Raw genomic sequence first — 26,046 nt, forward strand, 5'->3', positions numbered from 1 at the left:
GGTACATCTGGATTTCCAGACAGCTTTTGAAAAGGTACCACACAAAAGGTTGCTGCATAAGATAATGATGCATGGCATTAAGGGTAAAGTAGTAGCATGGATGGAGGATTGGTTAATTAAGAGTGGGGATTAATGGGTGTTTCTCTGGTTGGCAATCAGTAGCTAGTGGTGTCCCTCAGGGATCAGTGTTGGGCCCATAATTGTTCACAATTTACATAGATGATTTGGAGTTGGGGACCAAGGGCAATGTGTCCAAGTTTGCAGTTGATACTAAGATGAGTGGTAAAGCAAAAAGTACAGAGGATACTGGAAGTCTGCAGAGGGATTGGATAGGTTAAGTGAATGGGCTAGGGTCTGGCAGATGGAATACAACTTTGACAAATGTGAGGTTATCCATTTTGGTAGGAATAACAGCAAAAGGGATTATTATTTAAATGATAAAATATTAAAACATGCTGCTGTGCAGAGCATGTCCTAGTGCATGAGTCGCAAAAAAGATGCAACACAGAACATAGAACATAGAACGATACAGCGCAGTACAGGCCCTTCGGCCCTCGATGTTGCACCGACATGGAAAAAATCTAAAGGCCATCTAACCTACACTATGCCCTTATCATCCATATGCTTATCCAATAAATTTTTAAATGCCCTCAATGTTGGCGCGTTCACTACTGTTGCAGGTAAGGCATTCCACGGCCTCACCACTCTTTGCGTAAAAAACCCACCTCTGACCTCTGTCCTATATCTATTACCCCTCAATTTAAGGCTATGTCCCCTCATGCTAGCCACCTCCATCCGCGGGAGAAGGCTCTCGCTGTCCACCTTATCTAACCCTCTGATCATTTTGTATGCCTCTATTAAGTCACCTCTTAACCTTCTTCTCTCTAACGAAAACAACCTCAAGTCCATCAGCCTTTCCTCATAAGATTTTCCCTCCATACCAGGCAACATCCTGGTAAATCTCCTCTGCACCCGTTCCAAAGCTTCCACGTCCTTCCTATAATGAGGCGACCAGAACTGTACGCAATACTCCAAATGCGGCCGTACTAGAGTTTTGTACAACTGCAACATGACCTCATGGCTCCGGAACTCAATCCCTCTACCAATAAAGGCCAACACACCATAGGCCTTCTTCACAACCCTATCAACCTGGGTGGCAACTTTCAGGGATCTATGTACATGGACACCGAGATCCCTCTGCTCATCCACACTGCCAAGAATTTTACCATTAGCCAAATATTCCTTATTCCTGTTATTCTTTCCAAAGTGAATCACCTCACACTTCTCCACATTAAACTCCATTTGCCACCTCTCAGCCCAGCTCTGCAGCTTATCTATGTCCCTCTGTAACCTGCAACATCCTTCCGCACTGTCTACAACAGGGGATTAAGAAAGCGAATGGAATTTTGTCCTACATTGCGAGTGGAATGGATTTTGCTGCAATTGTATAAGGTGTTAGTGTGGCCACACCTGGAGTATTGTGTTCAGTTTTGGTCTCCTTACCTGAGAAAGGATGTACTGGCACTGGAGGGTGTGCAGAGGAGATTCACTAGGTTAATCCCAGAGCTAAAGGGGTTGGATTACGAGGAGAGGTTGAGTAGACTGAGACTGTACTCGTTGGAAATTCGAAGGATGTGGGGGGATTTTACAGAAACATATAAAATTATGAAGGGAATAGATAGGATAGATGCGGGCAGGTTGTTTCCACTGGTGGAAAAAGCAGAACTCGGGGGCATAGCCTCAAAATAAGGGGAAGTAGATTTAGGACTGAGCTTAGGAGGAACTTCTTCACCCAAAGGGTTGTGAATCTATTGAATTCTCTGCCCATTGAAGCAGCTTAGGCTCCTTCATTAAATGTTTTTAAGATAAAGATAGATAGTTTTTTGAAGAATAAAGGAATAAAGGGTTATGGTGTTCGGGCCGGAAAGTGGAGCTGAGTCAACTAAAGATCAGCCATGATCTCATTGAATGGTGGAGCAGGTTCGAAGGGCCATGTAGTGATATCTGTATGTGCATGTACATAAGGGGTTAATGTGTAATCAGTAGCACCAGATGATCACTAGAGGGCCGGACCAACAGGGGTATAAAAGAAACCACATTGGGTCTCTCTCTCTCTCTCTTTTGGGTGTACTGTGACCAGGACAGGAGTGTCAGATTAGTTTAGATGGTTAGTATAGTCAAGCACAGTTACTGTAGTTAGATCTTGTTAATCTTATCACTAGAACTCACCCAATTATTGTTATAGTTACTCAATAAACCTGTAGTTACTACTGGATGAGTTTGAGTCTTCTTCATCGAGATTCAGAAGACCTCATCAGTAACCAAGGTTTGAGTAACACATACTACGCTCCGTAGCATATCAAAACACACAGAGAAGTGGAATAAAAGATAATAGCGGAGTGTAATAAAAGAGGCCAGATGGCCAAATCCTGCTCCTAGTTCTTATGTTCTTTACACTAAATCCTCTATGGAACACTGATATCTCCCACTGTCACACGCAAACTGTCACACTCACATTAATTCCTCTCTGTAACACTAATATCTTACACTCTGTCACACACTCACACTAACACTGCAACATTGATATCTTACACTCTCATACTTACACTAAATTCTCTATTTAACACTGATATCTCACACTGTCACAACACATTCTGGCACACTTACAGTAACTCCTCCAACATCTAACATATCTAACACTCTATCCCACTAACTCTAACTCCTCTCTGTAACACTGATATTTCACACTCTTTCTCACACTAACTCCTCTCTGTAACACTGATATTTCACACTCTTTCTCACACTAACTCCTCTCTGTAACTCCTATATTTCACACTCTTACTCACACTAACCCCTTTCTGTAACACTGATATTTCACACTCTGTTACTCACACTAACTACTCTCTGTAACACTGATATTTCACACTCTGTTTCTCACACTAACTCCTCTCTGTAACACTGATATTTCACACTCTGTTACTCACACTAACTACTCTCTGTAACACTGATATTTCACACTCTGTTTCTCACACTAACCCCTCTCTGTAACACTGATATTTCACACTCTGTTACTCACACTAACTCCTTTCTGTAACACTGATATTTCACACTCTGTTTCTCACACTAACCCCTCTCTGTAACACTGATATTTCACACCCTGTTTCTCACACTAACCCCTCTCTGTAACACTGATATTTCACACTCTGTTACTCACACTAACTACTCTCTGTAACACTGATATTTCACAATCTGTTTCTCACACTAACTCCTCTCTGTAACACTGATATTTCACACTCTGTTTCTCACACTAACTCCTTTCTGTAACACTGATATTTCACAATCTGTTTCTCACACTAACCCCTCTCTGTAACACTGATATTTCACACCCTGTTTCTCACACTAACCCCTCTCTGTAACACTGATATTTCACACTCTGTTACTCACACTAACTCCTTTCTGTAACACTGATATTTCACAATCTGTTTCTCACACTAACTCCTCTCTGTAACACTGATATTTCACACTCTGTTACTCATGCTATCTCCTCTCTGTAACACTGATATTTCACACTGTTACTCACACTAACTCCTTTCTGTAACACTGATATTTCACACTCTGTTACTCATACTAACTCCTTCCTGTAACACTGATATTTCACACTCTGTTACTCATACTAACTCCTTTCTGTAACACTGATATTTCACACTGTCATGATCACGCATAATATTCTGATATACTACACAAATGTTGTATACATTAATAATTCTTTAAATGCTGGCAATGCACAATATGTAAGTATATTTGACGGTTTTTTTCCTCTCTTACCCTCCGAGCACATCCTGGAGGTTGAACTGGTAGAGGCTGTTGATGGGCACTGTTTGAAATGATGCAAAGCGATGCTCAAATGGAGCTGGCTGTGGCGGCCTGTCATCTAAACGGAGAAGGGTTACAAGGTCACTGATTTCATGATTAGAAAGACAATTAGCTGAATCAATCTTGCGGAGGGCAATGAGAGGCAGATCCGTCCCTGTTATCAGGCTGATGCCGGCTGCTGCTCTGTTGATGTATAAGGAATCTGCTGAATCCTCCCTCAGCAGGGAGGAATCTCACCTGGAGAGACAGCCAGTATAAAGCATACATATCCAAACATGAATTCCTCAATCCCTGAACTCGGAACTCGGAACCAACGTGGAGACATAGAGAAACCTGTGAGACCATGTTCGGTACTGGATCTTAAAAGTATTGACCCTGTTTTCAAAACTCTCCTTGACACAATGAATAGGAGTAGATTATTTGGCCCTTCGAGTTTTTAATCCAATCATCTTCGACCTCAAATGGAATGTCCCACCTGCTCCCAATATCCCTGGATTTCCCGAGGAACCAAAAATGTGTCTATCCGAGCCTCAAATATCCTCAATAAAGGGACATCCACAAGCCCCTGGGGTTGAGACAGAGTTCCACAATCTCAGAGTGTAATCTCAGCCTCCATTTTGTTTTCTCTTTGTAATGTTTTGCTTTGGGACAGCAGCTTTTCATTCAGATGTTCACACCTCTTCTACATACACCTTTCTTTACTTGTTCCTTTACTTGGCCTATTCTCACTACCTTTGGCCTTGCACATTAACCCTCTGATGCGACCATCAATTCACGCGAAACAAAGAGTAGATGTAAACTGTGGTTTTAATCAACAAAACACTGCCTGCGACTGATCTGCTAGTGAGAGCCGCCTACAGGACTACTGCTCTTTATACCTCCCCTCAAGGGGAGGAGCTAGGGGCGGAGCCCACACAGGCCCCAACATGCTACATTATAGGTAATATCGTACAATGGTCCATAGGTAGAGCCCACATGGGCAACAGTGTGATACAGAGTAATACATGGTGAATGGTTAATACAATACGTTCACCACATTCAGCCCCTGTTAAAAAATTGAAATCCGGCGGGGGTGAAGGGTTCACAAGTTCAGCCTGTCCAGCACCCTGATCGCGCGCTGTGATCGCTGAAGCTCTGGTATCACAGCTGGCCTGGGTGTCAAACTCATCCGTGCGGGCATGGGTAGTGAAGTTGTCGGTGCGAGTACAGACACGGACTTCGGGAGCGTGTCTTCTGGAGCTTCGTTCCTGTCGGTCGGTGAAGGGGCAATAGAGGGCGGATTGCGGGTGCCATGTAGGGGCGGGGGTGCTGGTCAGCATAGGTTGGGTGGGGTAAGTTGGGGTGCCGGTGGTAGTGGAACCTGCAGGTGCCAGGTCCCGGAGGGAGACGGTATCCTGTCGGCTGTCGGGGTGTTCGATGTATGCGTATTGGGGGTTGGTGTGTAGGGGCTGGACACTCTCGACCAGGGGGTCGGACCTATGGCTCCTGACATGTTTGCGGAGTATGACGGGCCCCGGTGTCTTTAGTCAGGATGGAAGCAAGACCCCGGATGTGGATTTCCTGGGGAAAACAAACAGGCGGTCATGAGTGTCTCGTTCATGGCCGTGCAAAGGAGGGACCTAATAGAGTGGAGTGCGTCAGGGAGGACCTCCTGCCAGTGGGAGACTGGGAGATTCCTAGACCGTAGGATGGCCTTCCAGACCGTCGCGTTCTCCCTCTACACCTACCCGTTTCCCCAGGGGTTATAACTGGTAGTCCTGCTCGAGGCGATGCCCTTACCAAGCAGGTATTTATGCAGTTCTTCGCTCATAAACGACGAGCCCCGGTCACTGTGGACATAATTGGGGAAACCGAACAGGGTGAAGACATAATGAAGGGCCTTAATGACGGTGGCCGCGGTCATGTCGGGGCAGGGGATTGCAAAGGGGAAGCGGGAGAACTCTTCAACGACGTTGAGGAAATACGTGTTGCGGTTGGTAGTGGGGAGGGGCCCTTTGAAGTCAATACTGAGGCGCTCAAAGGGCCGGGATGCCTTTACCAGGTGGGCCTTACCTGGTCGATAAAAGTGCGGCTTACACTGTAAGGGAATTTGTACTGGATATTGTATGAGTTAGATACGAAGTTTAGAATCATAGGTTTTAGTGAAATAATAAAGTAAGATTTAGGTGAGTATTGAGATGAGTGTGAACTCAGGATAACTTTGTGTGACCTAATGTAATCAAGTATAGTTAATATGATTAAAGCAGCAGACCCAGAGAAATAGCATTTAAAATACAAACAGTCACTTGGAAGAACAATGAACAGCTCAGGGCTTAACTAAAATGGTTGCCCATAAATAAGGGCTATAAAGGAGTCTGTTTTTGTATACATTCGGCCTTGGTCAGCAGAACTGTCTGTTTCACAAGAAGAAAGTTTAGACAAAGATGAGATAAGAACTGACTTATGGCTGCTAGGCTGAGAGGCTTAATGTAAACAATAGTGGCCAAAGTAAGGAAAGCAGATAAGACGGCTGTAAATTAAGATAAGAGCTTGCATCATGGGGTTAAAATGAACATAAAAGGCGGTAAGCCCTGAAGCTTTTTAGATTGCTCCGGACAATCTCAGCTTTGTTTCTCTCATGCTAAGGGAAATAAAGTTCACTGCTTGGAAGATCGCTCCTCAGACTCTCTGTGTTTTAATATTTGAATAGGTACAAACAAATTGTCGTCCTGGGGAACCACGACAAAATTGGCGCTGCGAGCAGGGTTGGTGAGAGATCGCCCAGAAAAGCATCTGGAAGGAGTGGCGGAGGCGAAGGTCCGACCGGGGCTGGACATCCCAAAGCCGGCATTCTGACAGCAAGGTAAGCAGATTTGTATTGCACGTAAATCCTTGTTGTCAGAAAAGGGATCTCGAGGCCCGGCGCACTCAGTTCTTTGCTGGTCTTGAATCTCCCCAACCACAAAGATATCCTGCGTGATTAAAACCAAATTGGGTAAAATAGTTTTGAGAGACTGAAACTGATCTGAAGAGTAGAGTTTTGCATGCAAAGCGCACTGTGAATACTGTATTGTCTGTGAGTGGGTAAAAAGGGAGACGAGAAAAAGACCGAACGCTAAGGTAATGCAATTAGGTTAAGTCAACCGGTTTGGAGCGGGTTTTTCCAGGATACGACTTGCCCAGAAGAGAGTAAGTGTGGGGAAAATCTGCCAGTCCAAACCTACCCAGGACCTCGGGTAAGAGACGTCAACCGAGAGGGAGAGAGATCAGTGAGAGATCACTCTCTGACCTAATACGGTAGTCAAAAGCATAGGAGGGGAACCTAACCCCGGAGGGGGGGATTAACAGCTAGGATAGAGAAAGTAAAAGACCAATTTGAACAAACTGGTCTGAGACAGCAGCGTGGAGGACAGAAATAAGAAGGAGAGTCGGAACACAGGTAGGGTAATAACTAACAACGTGGAAAGGTCACACTGACAAAACCGCCTAGCGGAAAGAGGGGTATAATCGATTGGGAAGGAAGATTAGTTAGGGGATTAAGACGGGATAATAATAAAAACGGAAGCAACACTGGATTGGGGAGAAATTACACATATAACTAACTTAAAAGAGGTAGAGAACGAGTGGCCGTATGTAAAGTGGGAAAGAATAGCCGATAGGAATTGGATAGACGAAATAAACTTGGAAACTCTAGGGAAATTAATAAAGGAATCTGATCGATATAGGGTTTCTATAGACATAGACGAGCACGTAAAAACCTACTACCCTCTAGCCCGGGAAAGGAAGATAGAGCCGGGACAGGGGACTACGGGGAAGTGGATATCGAGACCCCGGTTAGAATTACAGATATTGTCAAGAGAAACCCAAGAGAAAGGTAAACAGGGGACTGAACACGGAAAAACGACACAGCAAGTAATAATCACTGTAACACCCAACTCTGACGGATTAAGTGATAAAAATTGTGACAGTAATCCGAAAAGACAAGTAATGGCACACCAAGTTAAAACACCAGTGGAAACATTAGGGGATAAATTCCCAGCCCTCAGGGGAGACATAAAACACGTTTCTAAAAAATGGGCCAAAAGAACAAGTAAAACTAATACACCGTGGCCGGAGGAAGGCACATGGTGCGTAGAGAGATGTGAGGACCAGAAGGGAATGATAAAGAACTACAAAATAAAAGATAAATCTAAGAAAAGAAAGGAGAAGCGAGAAAAAGAACTAGAGATACTGGCATTGTTTGAAAAGGAAGGGAAAGAAAGGAGAAGGGCATGGAGGGAAATATGGATGCAAATGCCAGTGCAACTTCAGGAAAAAGCAAAATTAGAAGATCCAAATGTAGTCCCGCCCCCATACTCAGAGGAACAGGGTTCCACGGGACTATATCCAGTTATATCAGGCACGATGAATTTTGAGGGAGCATTTGACACAAAACCGATGACGATGGAGGATTGGGAACGAAGGGAGCTAGAAAAGAAAAAAGGTGTAGAGGAAGAGACGAGGAAAACAGAAGAGGAGTTGGATGAGTTAAGCCAAAAGAGAAAGCAGTTGCAGGACGAAGTAGATGTAATAGACCTTTTGGAATGGGCAAAAAAGGGAATGGAAAAAGAAAAGGAACGAGAAGAGGAGGGAGAGAATGATAGAAGAAAAGATGAGGGACAAACAAGTCCTGATTCTTGCGAGGGTGAAAGGGAGGCGTCACAGGGAAAAATAGAAGGAAAGAGGGTCAAAGCCAGCAGAAAGGAAAGAGAAAGAAGAAGAAGCATAGAGGAAAAATGTGGGAAAAGGCGCAAAGAGGCAGAAAGACGAGAAAAGGGGGATGCATGGACGTGGAAGCACCCAGTAAGAGTCGAGGAAGAGACGGAAGGAGAGACAGGAGAAAGTAGTGACAGCGAAGGGGGACAATCAGTGTTAGGAGAACAAAGAAAATCGACGCGGGTAAGACACCAAACTGTAAAATTTCCAGAGGTGGAAAAAAGAAAGAAAAAGGTGTTCCCGGTGATTCTGAAAGGGGGCAGAGCACAGTATATCCCTTGGTCAGGTCAGGATTTGCCTAATCTAATTAATGAATTACCCAATATTTTGGATGGGGCTGGAAGGTGGATTGGACAGTTGGAAGCAGGAATGGTGGGAAAAAGGATGGCACTGGGTGACATCAAAGCTCTCCTGACAAAAGTGCTAGGAATGGACCAAATGGCAGAAGTAATGAGACGTGCCGGCATCCAGACCGCAGCTCATGACCCAAAAACGTACACGGGACACTAATGGACCCGTACCGACAAGACATATGGCAGGCACTAAGGAATATGTACCCCAATCGAATGGATGTAAAAACCCTAAGGGGAGAGCCACTGGGAGAGGAGGAGAATGCAGCTGTGTATGTGGAAAATCAATTAAAAAGGTGGAGAAGGGACACGGAGAGGGACATTCTAACAGACCCGCTGACCAACTCCATGTTCCGGGCTGCAATTCTAGAGGGCCTGCCAGTCTCAGCTAAAACAAAACTGGAGGATGTAGTGGGCTTGGACTCAAAAAGTTACTGGGAGTTTGTGGATTATGTTGCCCATGCAGTAGAAAGACATCGCAAAGATGAAAAGAATGCAGACAAACAGCTGAAGGAGATACAACGTAAACTCCTTCAGGCACAATTGGAGGAGATCAAAAACAAAGATAAGCTAAAGGCAAAAGAAGATCTCACGCCCAGAAAAATAGCACCGATGATGGTGGAACAGAAGCCAGGGGAAATACCTGCACTAATAATAGGGGGAAGCGGAGATGGAGGCCAGCCCATCGTAACCTATAACATTTCTGCCTTCCCACTGCCCATAAACCCAGAAGCCCACAGCCTAAATTATCAAAACCGATACGCCCTACAAAATCAGACTGACTGGAATAAAAATGGGAAAAGACAGGGAAGTGGTAGGCCACCCTTTCAGAATCAGAGAGGACAGGGACAGGTTAATTATCAGACTCCGAGACAGGGACCACTGCCTGGCCCTCCAGGTGTGTGCTGGGGGTGCGGGGAGACAGGTCACATAAAAAGGAATTGCCCGCGGAATTCCACCAGACAGGGAGAAAACCAGCAACAGGCAGGCCAACAGCTGATCCAAGGGTCGCCGAACAGCGTCCCGATGTTTCAAGGGCCGGGGAACCATCAGAGTTTCGCATAGAGAGGCCCAGAGAACCCCGAAATGGTAGGACAGTACGTACAAATAACAGAAACCGCAGAGCAGGAACCTATAGTTAATGCTAGAGTAGGCGGGATCGAGGTCCCCATGATGATAGACACCGGTGCCACCTGTACGTGCATACAAACGAAATATGCGGATCACCTACCATTGTCAAACCGGTTTGTAAAAACTGTGGGGTTCTCGGGGAAAATAACACTAGCTCAAATGACGATGCCGGTGCCTATTACCATTGGAAATAAAACTACCCATGTACCTATTTTAGTATATGATAAAACTCCTTTAAATCTATTGGGAAGGGACGCAATCCTAGGTCTGGGACTGAAATTAGAATGTACCGAACAAGGAATTGATTTGATGGGAATGTATTCACTTGAGGTACCAGGAAAGGAAGGGGTTAATGTATATTGGCTGGGAGATATAGAGGAACAAATTAAAAGACAGATCTGGACAGTCTGGGGAAAACTTATAGACACTTGGGTTCCACAAGCCAAGTGGCCGAGAACAGAATTACACAGTACAATGATATTTGATGAAGGACAGGCACCTGAAATACAAGAGAAATGGGAAAAGGAGGCAGGACGAGAACAGGAAATAAAGTCAGGAAGTATTTTAATTGGACTAGAGGGAGTGGCCCTCGCAATCGTTAGGAATGAATGGATTGACAAATGGTTCTCGGTACCTGGGGCGGAGCCACATGTCACATTGAAAGTTAATCCGGGATATAGATCAAAGGACCTAGGACCCATGGTGTTAAGAGCGCAAGACTTAGAATTTGTACAGACAGACAGTGCGGATATTTGGACGTCCAGCGATGGACAAATGACGAAAATAATTTTGGATGTTAGGATGCTTGGGACACCAAAGCAGATAACAATAGGAGTGCAAAGTGAGAAACAGGAGCGGGAATGGAGAGAGAGCTTAGAGCAGGATTTGAACTCCCTCCCACAGGAGTTGTGGTCCAGACAGGACACGGATGTAGGGAGGGTTAAAAAAACGCTAATCCAGTTGAAGTCAGATTAAAGACAGGACGCCAGGGGCCCTATAGACCACAATACCCAATCAAGACAGAAGCAATTGAAGGAATTAGAGAAACGATTAAGGGATTGATAGAAGCAGGGGTATTAAAGGAAACCCGGAGTAGGTGTAATACCCCGCTCCTACCAGTAAAGAAGGCGGACGGAGAAAAATGGAGATTGGTGCATGACCTAAGGGCAATTAATGAGGTAGTGGAAGATATGCCCGTAGAAGTTCCAAACCCTTACACCTTGCTGACAAATATACCACCTGAAAGTAGATGGTTTACGGTAATCGACCTATGTTCAGCATTTTTTAGTGTGCCACTAGCTCCAGAAAGTCAGTATCTCTTTGCATTTACGTACGAGGGGAAACAATACACATACAATAGAATGCCCCAAGGATTTAAACATTCCCCACATGTATTCAATCAGGTGTTGAAAGCAGATTTAGAAGGAATACAGTTGGAAGGAACACTGCTACAATATGTGGATGATTTATTATTATGCACAGAGACACAAGAACAATGCAGGAAGGATAGTTTAAAACTTTTGAAAAGACTAGCAGAGGGGGGTCATAAAGTATCCTGGAAGAAGCTGCAGCTGTGCCAGAGACAGGTAGAATACTTGGGGAGAGAAATATCAGCAGGACAGAAGGGGATAGCTCCACAGCAAACAGAAGCAGTACTGAAAATTCCGAAGCCACAGACGGTGGGACAAATGATGACATTTTTGGGAATGACAGGCTTCAGTTCAGAATGGGTGGAAAACTATGCAGAAAAAACGCAGGCACTACGAAAGATAATGAAGGAAGCAGGGTGTGACGAATTAAAAGCCAAACTAAAATGGGACAAAGATGCGCTAGAAGCATTTGAGAATATAAAGAGTGAAATGGCACAGGCACCAGCATTGGCTTTACCGACCTATGACAAGCCCTTTGATTTATTTGTGAGTAACAGAGAAGCCGGATTTGCTACAGCAGTGTTAACACAGGAAAATTGCAAGGGAAGGCGAAGGCAGGCTGTAGCATATTATAGTACCAAGCTAGATGACGTAGCACTGGGATACCCGCCGTGTTATCAAGGCCTGGCAGCAGCTTGGTGGGCGTACGAAAAGGCAGCTACGGTCACAATGGGATATCCGATAAACATACATGTATACCATAAAATAGCTGAATTGATTGAAAAAGGGAAGTTTGTTCTGACGCTGGCTAGAATTCATCATTTTCAAATGCTGACCACATTCCCGGACATTACGATAGTAAAGTGCAATAGGGCCAACCCAGCTGACTATATGCCATTGCCACATGAGGGAGAGGAGCATGAGTGTGTGAGAGAGACAAGAGCGTTTATGAAACTGAGGAAAGATCTGAAGGCAGATAGGTTAAACACAGAAGAAAAGAGAACGTTGTATGTTGACGGCTCGTGCCATAGGGATCATAGGGGAAATCATGCTGGCTATGCAGTAGTTGAACAGAAAGGGAAAACATTTGAGGTACTGGAGGCAAAAGAATGTGAGCAGCCATGCTCAGCCCAGTTAGCGGAGCTTGAAGCACTGACCAGAGCATGTGAATTAGCAAACGGGGAAGCAGTGGAAATTTATACTGATTCAGCCTATGCCCACGGGGTTTGTCACCTGTTTGGGGCAATATGGAAGCAAAGGGGATTTATGAAAAGCGGAGGAGGACCAATTCAACACGAAGTTCAAATCAGGGCTTTAATAAGGGCTATGATGGGCCCAAGGGAATTAGCCATAATTAAGTGTCAGGCGCATAAAAAGGGAATAGATAACATCACACAGGGAAATACCAAAGCTGACAAGGCGGCTAAAGAAGCATCAGGATACATTGAGGCTACGATAGCCCCAGTAGAAATAGCAAGGCCGCACCCAGGGCCAGGTGTGGGGAATATCGAACCTCAAATCACATTAGAAGATGTGGCACAATTACAGGAAGAAGCCCCTGTAGCAGAAAAAACAATGTGGAGAGAGAGAGGAGCATTACAGGGACAACATGACAAAATATGGAGAAATGGGGAAGGGTTGATCATAGCACCCACATCGTTAACCGTACTAATTAGTGAAGCACACGGGGTGGATCACTGTGCGAGAGGAGAAGTGGCTAGGAAGATTAAGAAAGAAGGATTCTGGTCACCATACCTGCAGAACTCAATTGACTACATACTGGGTCTGTGTGAGGTGTGTGCTCAGAATAATATCAGGAAAGGCATTACTGCCCCAATAGGGCACATACCCATTCCAGAAGGGCCGTTTAAACATCTATGCATGGACTATGTGGATATGGGAAAGGTGGTAAGAGGAAAAAGATACATGTTAGTGATTATTGATAGATTCAGCAGATGGATAGAAGCAACGCCATCCAAAGATCAAGGATCTGGAACGGTATTTAACTTCCTGTCAAAAGAAATTATCCCAAGATTTGGCATACCCATGCAATTAAGTTCAGACAATGGATCTGCTTTTATAGGGAGGGCACTGAGAGAGACACTCTCAGCACTCCGTATAAAGCAGAGGTTTGGATGTGTGTATCATCCTCAATCCCAAGGAATGGTGGAGAGAGCAAACGGAACCCTCAAGGCTAAAATAAGCAAAATTTGTAGTGAGACAGGAAAAAACTGGATAGATGCTCTGCCATTGGCTTTAATGCAGTACAGGAGTCAGGAAAACAGAATCACACATTTAAGCCCGCATGAGATGATGACAGGAAGAGTAATGCCGGTGCCAAAGATCGGGGGAACAGGGGGCCCCGCGTTGGAGTGTTTAGATCAGGATGCAAGAGAGTATGTACGACAATTAACTTTTATACATAGAACTATTTTTGAACAGGAAAAGGCCAAGGAGGAGGAGAGCCCTGCCACGGAACACCAGATCACACCGGGAGATCAAGTATACATCAGAAAGTTCCGGAGACGTTGGCATGAACCCAGACGAGAAGGGCCGTTTGAAGTCACCAGAGTATCTCCCACGGCGTTGCAAGTAGAAGGCAGTACACTGTGGTATCACTTGAACCATTGTACCAGAACGGTACCCGGGGTAGGGGAGAGAAGGGAGACTGAAGTTAGAGGTAGGGTGGATAGAAGTAGCAGCGAGGAAGAGATAGCACTACACGAGGATAATCGTGAGGAGGAGGAGCAGAGCCAAAGTACAGCAGAAATAATAAATGATGATGAGAGTGGTTCTGTGCATGAGCTGGCTGATGATACAAATGCCCAGCTTCAGCCTGTTAGTCACGGTGCCGAGGGAGGTGAGGACGGTGAGAGGGCCTCATTCCCCACAGGGGACTTGGAACCGATTTCCCTGGGGGACTTCCTTGACCCGTAACAAGGGAAAGTGGGATGCAGATGGCATAGGGGTGCGGAATCAGGAAGGTAGAGTATTAAGACAAACAAGACGTAGGCGATCAGTGAGTACGGATACTATTTGGGAGAAAGCAACAAGGAACAGATGGTGGAAATGGGCTGAGTATACAGGTCAGAAAAACAGTGAGGGGAAAGATTGTGTGGTATGTGCATCAGAGAACCCTTATACCCAAGAAAGGAGGGGTCTGTGTTATGTTTGGAGATCAGTGTTGCACATTTACCCCTAACAACACTGATCCAGAGGGGTCATTTACACGGGCCATGAATAAGTTGAAGAATCTTAGGGCAGAAGTGAAAGAAAATGCTGGGTTTGGGCATGAAGCCTGGAATTGGTTGGATAGGATGTTTGGAAGATGGGGGGCATGGTTTGCCAAAGCTGGAGCTGTAGCAATCATAATCATAACCGTTCTAGGACTCATATTTTGTTGTTTTTTACCCGCCCTGAGATCCTTCCTTACCAGAGTTGCAACACGGCGGATGATGGTGACAAGCAGCTCACGTTCGCGAGGAAAAACGGAGGAAAGGGAAAACCTTGAGCTGCCTCCGATGAGCGGATTCACCATGACCCTGGTCGAGATGGAAACTCGTCACTCTGTGAAAGGACTATAATAATGGACGATTGCTTTGTACCAACAACAGCACCTGACTGAAATTCGCAAAAGACTTGGAGAACTTAGTCTGTACACAGGAATCAGTCTTTTTTCCTTCCCTTGACAAGGGTGGGAAGGTTTTTGGCTGATGGCTGTTAGGAGCAAGCAATCTGGGGGAGCGACCCGAGAATTCGAATCTGGATAGATGAATTATGATAAAGAAGAATTAGGGACGTTGTTCCCTGACCAAAGTATTCGGCTCCTCCACATTGCCTGCAAAAAGTGTTTAAAATAAATTGTAAATGGGATCCAGTAAGGGGATTATTTGAGCTTGGTAATTTGTGTGAGGCTAGGGAATAGCCTCAAAGGGGGGACATGTAAGGGAATTTGTACTGGATATTGTATGAGTTAGATACGAAGTTTAGAATCATAGGTTTTAGTGAAATAATAAAGTAAGATTTAGGTGAGTATTGAGATGAGTGTGAACTCAGGATAACTTTGTGTGACCTAATGTAATCAAGTATAGTTAATATGATTAAAGCAGCAGACCCAGAGAAATAGCATTTAAAATACAAACAGTCACTTGGAAGAACAATGAACAGCTCAGGGCTTAACTAAAATGGTTGCCCATAAATAAGGGCTATAAAGGAGTCTGTTTTTGTATACATTCGGCCTTGGTCAGCAGAACTGTCTGTTTCACAAGAAGAAAGTTTAGACAAAGATGAGATAAGAACTGACTTATGGCTGCTAGGCTGAGAGGCTTAATGTAAACAATAGTGGCCAAAGTAAGGAAAGCAGATAAGACGGCTGTAAATTAAGATAAGAGCTTGCATCATGGGGTTAAAATGAACATAAAAGGCGGTAAGCCCTGAAGCTTTTTAGATTGCTCCGGACAATCTCAGCTTTGTTTCTCTCATGCTAAGGGAAATAAAGTTCACTGCTTGGAAGATCGCTCCTCAGACTCTCTGTGTTTTAATATTTGAATAGGTACAAACAAATTGTCGTCCTGGGGAACCACGACACACTCCACGCACATTTGGCAGTCCCTGGTCATGGCTCTGACCTCCTTGGTGGAGTAAGGCAGGTTGCGGGCCTTGATGTACTGGAGAAGCCGGGTGTGGTGAATGTGCTTCACACCGGATTATAATCTATATATATATGTATATATATTTTAAGTGCAGTTGCACTACCTGACCACCAGGGGGAGTAGCGCTGGGCGTACTCGAGAATTGTACTGGGCTTCTCCCTTGGCTCCGCCCAGGACTCCTCCCCCTGGAGCTGCTGTATAAAGATCAGTGCCACAGGGTCAGCCGGCCAGTTCACCGAAAGTTCAATGGCTAACAGGCTGGCTCTGTTGTGAGTATATTAAAACCGCTATTCTAATCCTACAAGCACATGTCTGTAGAATTGTTGGTTCCAACACCGGGTGACCCTCGGGTGGCAGAGGTCATCATGGGTAACCCGGAGTCAGTCATCTTGTGCGCTGGCGCACAGGGCATCTGGCGGCTCACTGAGCTTCCCAGGACGTAATTATAGGTGGAGAGTTTGATCCTCCACCTCAAGATCTTATCATTCTTGATCTTGCCACACTGCGTATTATCAAACATGAAGGGTACCGATCGTTGGTCAGTAATGAGGGTAAACATCCTACCAATGAGGTAGTGTCTCCAGTGCCGCACAGCTTCCACGATGGCTTGGGCTTCTTTTTCGACCGAGGAGTGTTGAATTTCGAAGGCGGTGAGGGTACGTGAAAAAAATGCTATTTGCTTGCCCGCCTGGTTAAGGGTGGTGACGAGGGCAACCTCTGACGTGTCGCTCTCCCCCTGGAAGGGGGCGGACCCGTCCACCGCGCGCATAGCGGCTTTGGCAATATCTGCTTGATGCGGCTGAAGGCCTGGTGGGCCTCAGCCACCAGTGGGAAGATGGTGGTTTTGATTAGTGGCTTTGTCCGCATAGTTGGGGACCCACTGGGCCTAATAGGAAAAGAACCCAAGGCACTTTTTCAGGGCCTTGTGGCAGTGGGGAAGGGGGAGTTGCAGGAGAGGGCGCATCCGGTCGGGGTTGGGTCCTAGAACCCCGTTTTCAACGACGTAGCCGAGGATGGCTAGTCTGGCTGTGTGGAAAACGCATTTCTCCTTGTTATAAGTGAGGTTAAGGGTTTGGGCAGTTTGGAGAAATCTCTGGAGGTTGGCATCGTGGTCCTCCTGATCATGGTCGCTGATGGTGACATTGTCCAAGTACAGAAATGTGTCCCGCAGCCTGTACTGGTCCACCATTCTGTCCATCGTTCTTTGGAAGACCGAGACCCTGTTCATTACGCCAAAGTGGACCCGGAGGAAGTGGAAGAGGCGGCCGTCTGCCTCAAAAGCCGTGTAGTGGCGGTCCTCCTGGCGGATTGGGAGCTGGTGGTACGCAGACTTCAGATCCACCGTGGAGAACTCCCGGTAGTGCGCAATCTGATTAACCATGTCTGCGATCCAGGGAAGAGGGTACGCATCGAGGTGCGTGTACCGGTTTATGGTTTGGCTGTAATCTACAACCATCCAGTTCTTTTCCCCGGTCCTGACGACCACCACCTGAGCTCTCCAGGGGCTATTGCTGGCCTTGATGACTCCCTCCCGCAAGAGTCGCTGGACCTCGGACCTGATAAAAGTCCTGTCCTGTATGCTGTACCGCCTGCTTCTGGTAGAGACTGGTTTGCAGTCGGCGGTGAGGTTTGTGAAGAGTGGGGGAGGGTCGACTTTTAGAGTCGCGAGGCTCCATATGGTGAGTGGGGGTAGGGACCCCCGAACTTCAGGGTTAGGCTCCTGAGGTTGCATTGGAAATCTAGTCCCAATAGGAGAGGAGCGCAGAGGTCTGGGAGCACATATAATTTAAAATTGACGTACTCGGCGCCCTGTATTGCAAGGGTTGCAGTAGTGCACCCTCGGACCTCCACTGAGTGCGACCCAGAGGCGAGGGAGATGGTTTGATGTGCCAGGAAGATTGGGAGCGAGCAGCGTCTTACTATGTCCGGATGAATGAAGCTCTCTGCGCTCCCAGAGTCGAAGAGGCAGGGTGTTTCGTGGCCGTTTACCCGGACGGTCATTATGGAGCTCCGGATGTCTTTGGGTCTCGACTGGTCAAGGGTGACCGCACTGAGTTGCTGATAGCCGGCGTGGTCGGAAGTGCTGGGGCGGTCCCAAGATGGCTGCCCCCATTGGTCGCACGTGTCGGGTGGCGCTGCAGATGGCGGCCAAGGTGGCGGCCCCCATGAGTCGCACGTGGCGGGCGACGATGGCCAAGGTGGCGGCCCCCATGAGTCGCACGTGGTGGGCGACGATGGCCAAGATGGCAGCCCCCGTGAGTCACACATATTGTGTGGACTTGAAGATGGCCAACCCCACAGATAACACAAGGCCGATGACGCGTCTGTTGGGGGGGGGGGGGGGCGGAGCCAGCAGGCACGCAGCCTCATTGCAGAGACTCCTGGGAGTCTGAGGGTCGGGCCTGTGATTTTGAGGATTTGGACCAAGCAAACTAGCGAAATTGTAACCGCAGTTGCTGCAATTCGCATTCCGAGCTGGGCAGCGCTGCTTGGGGTGCTGCTGCTGGCTGCAGAAATAGCAGGGTAACCCCCCGTGTTGGGTGGGCAGCCGCGCGGCACAGGCCTGGGGTACTCTCTGGTCGGGGGCCCACGAAGGGGTCGTGTGATCAGACAGGAATGCGTTGAGGCTTTGGAATGCTACTTCTAGGGAGGGGGCTAGCTTTACCGTCTCTTCCAGGCCTACGGCACCTTTCTCGAGTAGGCGCTGTCTCAGGTAGTTGGACCTGACTCCAGCAACGTAGGCGTCTCGGATGGTGAGGTCCATATGTTGAGTGACCGTAACGGCCTGGTAGTTGCAACTGCCGCAAGGACTTTGAGGTCACGTAGGTACTCCTCCAGCGATTCCCGGGGTGTTGGCGGCGAGTAGTGAGGAGATGCCGCACGTACACCTCGTTCACTGGCCTTACGTATAGACACTTCAGCATCGCGAGGGTGTCTGCGTAGGTGGAAGCTTCCTCGTGTTGTACAGAGATTCGATGGCTCACCCGGGCGTGGAGGAGGCTCAGCTTCTGATCGTCGGAGACGGAAGTCGAGGAGGAGGCGGCGAGGTAGGCATCGAAACAGCGGAGCCAGTGTGAAAAAATCCCTTTGGTCTCCGTGGCTGGTGGGTCGAGTTCCGGTTGGTCAGGTTTGACGGCCGATTCCATTTTGATGTAGTCGATTTAATTGATGTGACCATCAATTCACGCAAAACAGAGAATAGATGTAAACTGTGGCTTTAATCGACTAGAACAGTGCCTGCCTGTGACTGATCTGCTAGTGAGAGCCGCCTACAGAGCTGCTGCTCTTTATACCTCCCCTGAAGGGGCGGAGCCATGGGCGGAGCCCACAAGGATAATACATCCTATGTAATATTGTACAATGGTCCATAAGTGGAGCCCACATGGGCAACAGTGTGATACAGAGTAATACATGGTGAATGGTTAATACAATACGTTCACCACACCCTCGTCATTAATCTCTCGTCTTTTATCCAATCACATTTCGAACTTTCCCGTTTTGATGAAAGGTCATTGACTTCTAACCTTGGGCTAAATTTTCAGGGAGTTTGGGGGGAATTCTGTAGAGGTATGAAAATGGTAGCTGGGAACTGATTCTGGGATTCCCAATCTCGCTCCTAATTTTCACCTGTGCATTTAAGCAGCGGCTGGTCGTGTCGCGGGGTCACACCCTGCACTCACAACTTGGCTGACTCCAAAGATGTGCAGGTTAGGTGGATTGGCCATTCTAAATTACCCCTTAGTGTCCAAAGGTTATGGAAATGCGGTGCGGGTGAAGGCCTAGGTAGGCTGCTCTTTCAGAGGGTTGGCGCAGTCTCTATAGGCTGAATGGCCTCCTTCTGCACTGTAGGGACTCTGTGATTCTATTGTGGAGACAGGCGTGTCCTAATCCTCCCCAATTTACATGGAGTTGAACCAGGTTTTAAAGGATTCATGGTTCATGGCACCTCAGAGGTATCGCAAACCAAAATCTGAATGAGGGATCTTTTGAAAGGTAAATTTAAAAGATCATATCCATGCTTCCTTGCCAAGTTATGCCTCCAATGGCCCCTCAATCCCATCCTGCCAAGCTATACCCCCTACCATCACCCTAAGACCCTCAATACATCTGTACCAAGCCTGCCAGACTATGCTCTCTACCACCCACCCTCCAGGCCCTTCTTACATCTGCACCAAGCTATGTCACTTCCATGCTCTGTATACTCTGGAGAGAACCAATGAACCCTATAAGGACAAATTGTTTTTAAATGTGTCAATCATCCAATCTTTCAAGTTTCAATATCAGAAATTGTAAGCACTTGGAAATTCTTTATCTTGTGCAAATAAAAATGGGAAAATTGACAACACAGACCAGAGAACCAGAGCTGTCAACCAAGTCAGGTTTTTATGGGCACAGGTGTTTTAGTATTCTAATGGGTATTTGGGTTCACAGCTGAGAAAACATAATAAGCCTTGGCTAAGAACCCAGAAATCCATTAAAGTGTTGAGAAAGCTGAGTGGCTAAGGGCATGATCTAATGGCCGCCCTTGGGAATGGGAGTGCATCGCAGCCGGTAGATCCTGGGGGAGACGTCCCGCGGGTTTCCCGACAACTGGTACACCTCGCGGGTCTAACGAGATGCTGCAAGGCGTCACGTTTCAGAATCCTGCCCACGATGGGCGGGACCAAGCTCATGCACCTAAGTAGGTTTAAGCGGGATGTACCAGCCTCCCAACATCGACCAGCTTCTCCAGGGAGACCCCAGCCAGGCGCCGTTCAGTATTGGTCCAGACAAATGTGGACCAGCGGAACGGTATTTGGGTGGGTTCTCCTGGGCCATCGGAGACCCCAGTGTGGTCAGGAATAGGACAGTGTGGCCCCCTGGCCCTTCCTCTTGAACGTGGGCCCCTTGGCACTGCCAGGCTGGTATCTTGCCACTGGCACCCTGGCACTGCTAAGGTGCCTGTGTGGCATTGCAAAGCCATCAGGAGCACTGTCATGGGTCAGGGCCTGAAAGGAGGGTGGATGGGGTTACAGAGGGTAGGGGGGTGCAGGGCAGATATAAAGGGGCCTCGGGAAGATTTGGGGGTGAAGAGTAGAGGTCCTGGAAAGTGGGGGTGTGGGAAGTCCTGAAAGGAGGGGCTCCCAGAGACCCCATAGCAGGGTGCCATCACTTGCGGGGTGTGGTGTAGTGCCCATGTGTGGGAGACCCTCAAGCTCACTTGGAGATCGGAGCACCCTTTCAAAATGGTGGCCTGATCTCTGAGGAGCCGGATTGGCCAGTGAGATCTGCTCCTCACCGATGAATATCATTCTAAAGGCTAATGAAAAGGTTTCTCAGTGTGGCAGCAAGCAGGAACTGCCACAAGCTTCCCGCGTTCGACCAGGTGAGGCTGTCACTGGTATCAAATGTGAATTGGTTCACTTAACGATGTCCCACGGGCTTTCATGCTGTAATGATGGTCCCGCCGGTGGATTTGCTCGGACCGCGCCCGCCAGCTCCCCGTCAACAAGAGGGAGCAGCACTTAAACCGATTCCACAGAGCAGACCTCACACAGCTCGCAGGCACCGAGGAGATCAGCCCCACAATTCAGGGATGCTGATGTTGCCAGGTTGTTGGATGAGGTTGAGACCAGACAGGATGCCTTGTTCCCTCGATGGGCTTGGAGGGTCAGCCACAGGGCAGCCAGTGCCGCCTGGGAGGAAGTGGCAGCGGCCATCAGCCCGTGGAGTGTCACTAGTGCCTTCAGAAGATCACCAACCTCCACCGGGCCGCAAGAGTGGGTTGGCGCTGGCCCTGCCTGCCAGTCCTCCCTGGGTGTCTCCAAGACCATGAGCACCGACTCTGTCCCGGTCCACCCTTGTCCAGTAGTGCCGCCCACAGCGGCCCCCCCATTCCACTCCCTTCCCCCCCCTATCCACCCCATACTTTACATCCCCCTATCCCTCCGCCCAACACTCCCCCTCCCCTCCCCACGATGAATGAAGCGTGTGGCTAATGATGCCCTCTCTGAGTCCCTACAGGAGAAGTTGGCCCACAACAGATGGGAGAGGGCATAGACCGGCACCGGGGCATCGGACATCAGAGTACTCATCCACTACAAGGACCAAGCCCTGGAAGTTGTGGGTAGATCAGACACCAACGTAGAGGTTGGTGTACGTCGCAGAATTGAGGACCCACCTGCCCCCACCCAGAAGACCTGTCACACATGAGTTGTTAATGCCATAAAGACTGATCTCTCCCTACCACTGACCACATGTCCATTCTCTCACAGGATCTCAATGCGATGGAGGCGGCCCATCCAGGGTGGTCACTACCCCTGCCTTCCATGAGAACACCATATTCGCGGCACAGCTGTCATTCTCATCCTCCACCAGCGCAGAGACACACACCACGGTGGGCAACAGTAGTGGTCAGGCTTCTGGGGCATATTCTGGTGAGCTCCACTCAGTTGCTGATGCACATCATGCGGGGGCAGGTATGCCCAGGTGAGAAGACAAGCGGAGGTTGGATCCTAGGACCCAGGTGGGTCCCAGTCAGATGCCGAGCCTCTGGACCAGGTTTACCCGGAGCTGATGCAGTCGATAGGGTGCGGCCATGAGATTCAGAGAGGGATGTCTCTGACACTCCAGCAGGTCCATAGTTAATTGGAGGAGTCCCAGAAGCTATGGGCACAGGAGATAGATCTGGTAATCCGTAGCACTGAGGCCAACATTGTTAGGGTGGTGATCTCAGTGGAGAGCCTGGTGCACAAAGTCAGCAGCGTGATTGGAGGCGTCCAAGGCATGGCTTAGTCTGTGACGGCGATGGCTGAGAGTCACGGTAGCATGTCTCAGTCTGGGGGATGTGTCCCAGTCCCAGGTGAATCTTGATGAGGCGCTGCGGAGCATGTCCCAGTCTCAGGTGGGCATTACCGGGGCACTCCAGAGCATGTCTCAGTTACTGAGTATTGTCGAGGACGTCCTCCAGAGCATGTCCCAGTTACTGAGGATTGTCGAGGGTGCGCTCCAGAGCATGTCCCAGTTACTGAGGAGTATTGTCGAGGGCGCCCTCCAGAGCATGTCCCAGTTACTGAGGAGTATTGTCGAGGGTGTCCTCCAGAGCATGTCTCAGTTACTGAGGAGTATTGTCGAGGGCGTCCTCCAGAGCATGTCCCAGTTACTGAGGAGTATTGTCGAGGGTGTCCTCCAGAGCAAGTCCCAGTTACTGAGGAGTATTGTCGAGGACGTCCTCCAGAGCAGGTCCCAGTTACTGAGGAGCATTGTCGAGGGTGCCCTCCAGAGCATGTCCCAGTTACTGAGGAGTATTGTCGAGGGTGTCCTCCAGAGCAAGTCCCAGTTACTGAGGAGTATTGTCGAGGACGTCCTCCAGAGCAGGTCCCAGTTACTGAGGAGTATTGTCGAGGGTGTCCTCCAGAGCATGTCCCAGTTACTGAGGAGCATTGTCGAGGGTGCCCTCCAGAGCATGTCCCAGTTACTGAGGAGCATTGTCGAGGACGTCCTCCAGAGCAAGTCCCAGTTACTGAGTATTGTCGAGGACGTCCTCCAGAGCATGTCCCAGTTACTGAGGAGTATTGTCGAGGACGTCCTCCAGAGCATGTCTCAGTTACTGAGGAGCATTGTCGAGGGCATCCTCCAGAGCAAGTCCCAGTTACTGAGGAGTATTGTCGAGGGTGTCCTCCAGAGCAAGTCCCAGTTACTGAGGAACATTGTCGAGGGCGTCCTCCAGAGCAAGTCCCAGTTACTAAGGAACATTGTCGAGGGCGTCCTCCAGAGCATGTCCCAGTTACTGAGGAGTATTGTCGAGGGTGCCCTCCAGAGCATGTCCCAGTTACTGAGGAGTATTGTCGAGGGTGTCCTCCAGAGCATGTCCCAGTTACTGAGGAGTATTGTCGAGGGTGTCCTCCAGAGCATGTCCCAGTTACTGAGGAGTATTGTCGAGGATGCGCTCCAGAGCATGTCCCAGTTACTGAGGAGTATTGTCGAGGGTGTCCTCCAGAGCATGTCCCAGTTACTGAGGAGTATTGTCGAGGATGCGCTCCAGAGCATGTCCCAGTTACTGAGGAGTATTGTCGAGGGCGTCCTCCAGAGCATGTCCCAGTTACTGAGGAGTATTGTCGAGGGTGTCCTCCAGAGCAAGTCCCAGTTACTGAGGAGTATTGTCGAGGACGTCCTCCAGAGCAGGTCCCAGTTACTGAGGAGCATTGTCGAGGGTGCCCTCCAGAGCATGTCCCAGTTACTGAGGAGTATTGTCGAGGGTGTCCTCCAGAGCAAGTCCCAGTTACTGAGGAGTATTGTCGAGGACGTCCTCCAGAGCAGGTCCCAGTTACTGAGGAGTATTGTCGAGGGTGTCCTCCAGAGCATGTCCCAGTTACTGAGGAGCATTGTCGAGGGTGCCCTCCAGAGCATGTCCCAGTTACTGAGGAGCATTGTCGAGGACGTCCTCCAGAGCAAGTCCCAGTTACTGAGTATTGTCGAGGACGTCCTCCAGAGCATGTCCCAGTTACTGAGGAGTATTGTCGAGGACGTCCTCCAGAGCATGTCTCAGTTACTGAGGAGCATTGTCGAGGGCATCCTCCAGAGCAAGTCCCAGTTACTGAGGAGTATTGTCGAGGGTGTCCTCCAGAGCAAGTCCCAGTTACTGAGGAACATTGTCGAGGGCGTCCTCCAGAGCAAGTCCCAGTTACTGAGGAACATTGTCGAGGGCGTCCTCCAGAGCATGTCCCAGTTACTGAGGAGTATTGTCGAGGGTGCCCTCCAGAGCATGTCCCAGTTACTGAGGAGTATTGTCGAGGGTGTCCTCCAGAGCATGTCCCAGTTACTGAGGAGTATTGTCGAGGGTGTCCTCCAGAGCATGTCCCAGTTACTGAGGAGTATTGTCGAGGATGCGCTCCAGAGCATGTCCCAGTTACTGAGGAGTATTGTCGAGGGTGTCCTCCAGAGCATGTCCCAGTTACTGAGGAGTATTGTCGAGGATGCGCTCCAGAGCATGTCCCAGTTACTGAGGTGTATTGTCGAGGGTGTCCTCCAGAGCATGTCCCAGTTACTGAGGAGTATTGTCGAGGGTGTCCTCCAGAGCATGTCCCAGTTACTGAGTATTGTCGAGGGTGCCCTCCAGAGCATGTCCCAGTTACTGAGGAGTATTGTCAAGGGTGTCCTCCAGAGCATGTCCCAGTTACTGAGGAGCATTGTCGAGGGTGCCCTCCAGAGCATGTCCCAGTTACTGAGGAACATTGTCGAGGGTGCGCTCCAGAGCATGTCCCAGTTACTGAGGAGCATTGTCGAGGGCGTCCTCCAGAGCATGTCCCAGTTACTGAGGAGTATTGTCGAGGGCGTCCTCCAGAGCATGACTCAGTTACTGAGGAGTATTGTCGAGGGCGTCCTCCAGAGCAAGTCCCAGTTACTGAGGTGTATTGTCGAGGGCGTCCTCCAGAGCATGACTCAGTTACTGAGGAGTATTGTCGAGGGCGTCCTCCAGAGCAGGTCCCAGTTACTGAGGAGTATTGTCGAGGGCGTCCTCCAGAGCATGTCCCAGTTACTGAGTATTGTCGAGGGTGCCCTCCAGAGCATGTCCCAGTTACTGAGTATTGTCGAGGGCGTCCTCCAGAGCATGTCCCAGTTACTGAGGAGTATTGTCGAGGGTGCCCTCCAGAGCATGTCCCAGTTACTGAGGAGTATTGTCGAGGGTGCCCTCCAGAGCATGTCCCAGTTACTGAGGAGTATTGTCGAGGGTGTCCTCCAGAGCATGTCCCAGTTACTGAGGAGTATTGTCGAGGACGTCCTCCAGGACATGTCCCAGTTACTGAGGAGTATTGTCGAGGGTGTCCTCCAGAGCATGTCCCAGTTACTGAGGAGTATTGTCGAGGGTGTCCTCCAGAGCATGTCCCAGTTACTGAGGAGTATTGTCGAGGACGTCCTCCAGAGCAAGTCCCAGTTACTGAGTATTGTCGAGGGCGT

General features: G+C 48.5%; 1 protein-coding gene across 2 annotated transcripts in view; it reads right to left on the reverse strand.

Annotated features, from left to right (window-relative positions):
• LOC119969351 (myosin light chain kinase 2, skeletal/cardiac muscle-like) overlaps positions 1–26,046 on the reverse strand; it is a 234,329-nt gene that overhangs the window by 120,897 nt on the left and 87,386 nt on the right. For both annotated transcript variants that reach the window (XM_038802880.1, XM_038802879.1), the window contains exon 5: positions 3,826–3,931. In XM_038802880.1, coding sequence (XP_038658808.1) covers positions 3,826–3,931 — 106 coding nt within the window. The remainder of the gene's footprint in view (positions 1–3,825; positions 3,932–26,046) is intronic.

Source organism: Scyliorhinus canicula, chromosome 7, assembly GCF_902713615.1.
Source record: "Scyliorhinus canicula chromosome 7, sScyCan1.1, whole genome shotgun sequence".
Lineage (NCBI taxonomy): Eukaryota > Metazoa > Chordata > Chondrichthyes > Carcharhiniformes > Scyliorhinidae > Scyliorhinus > Scyliorhinus canicula.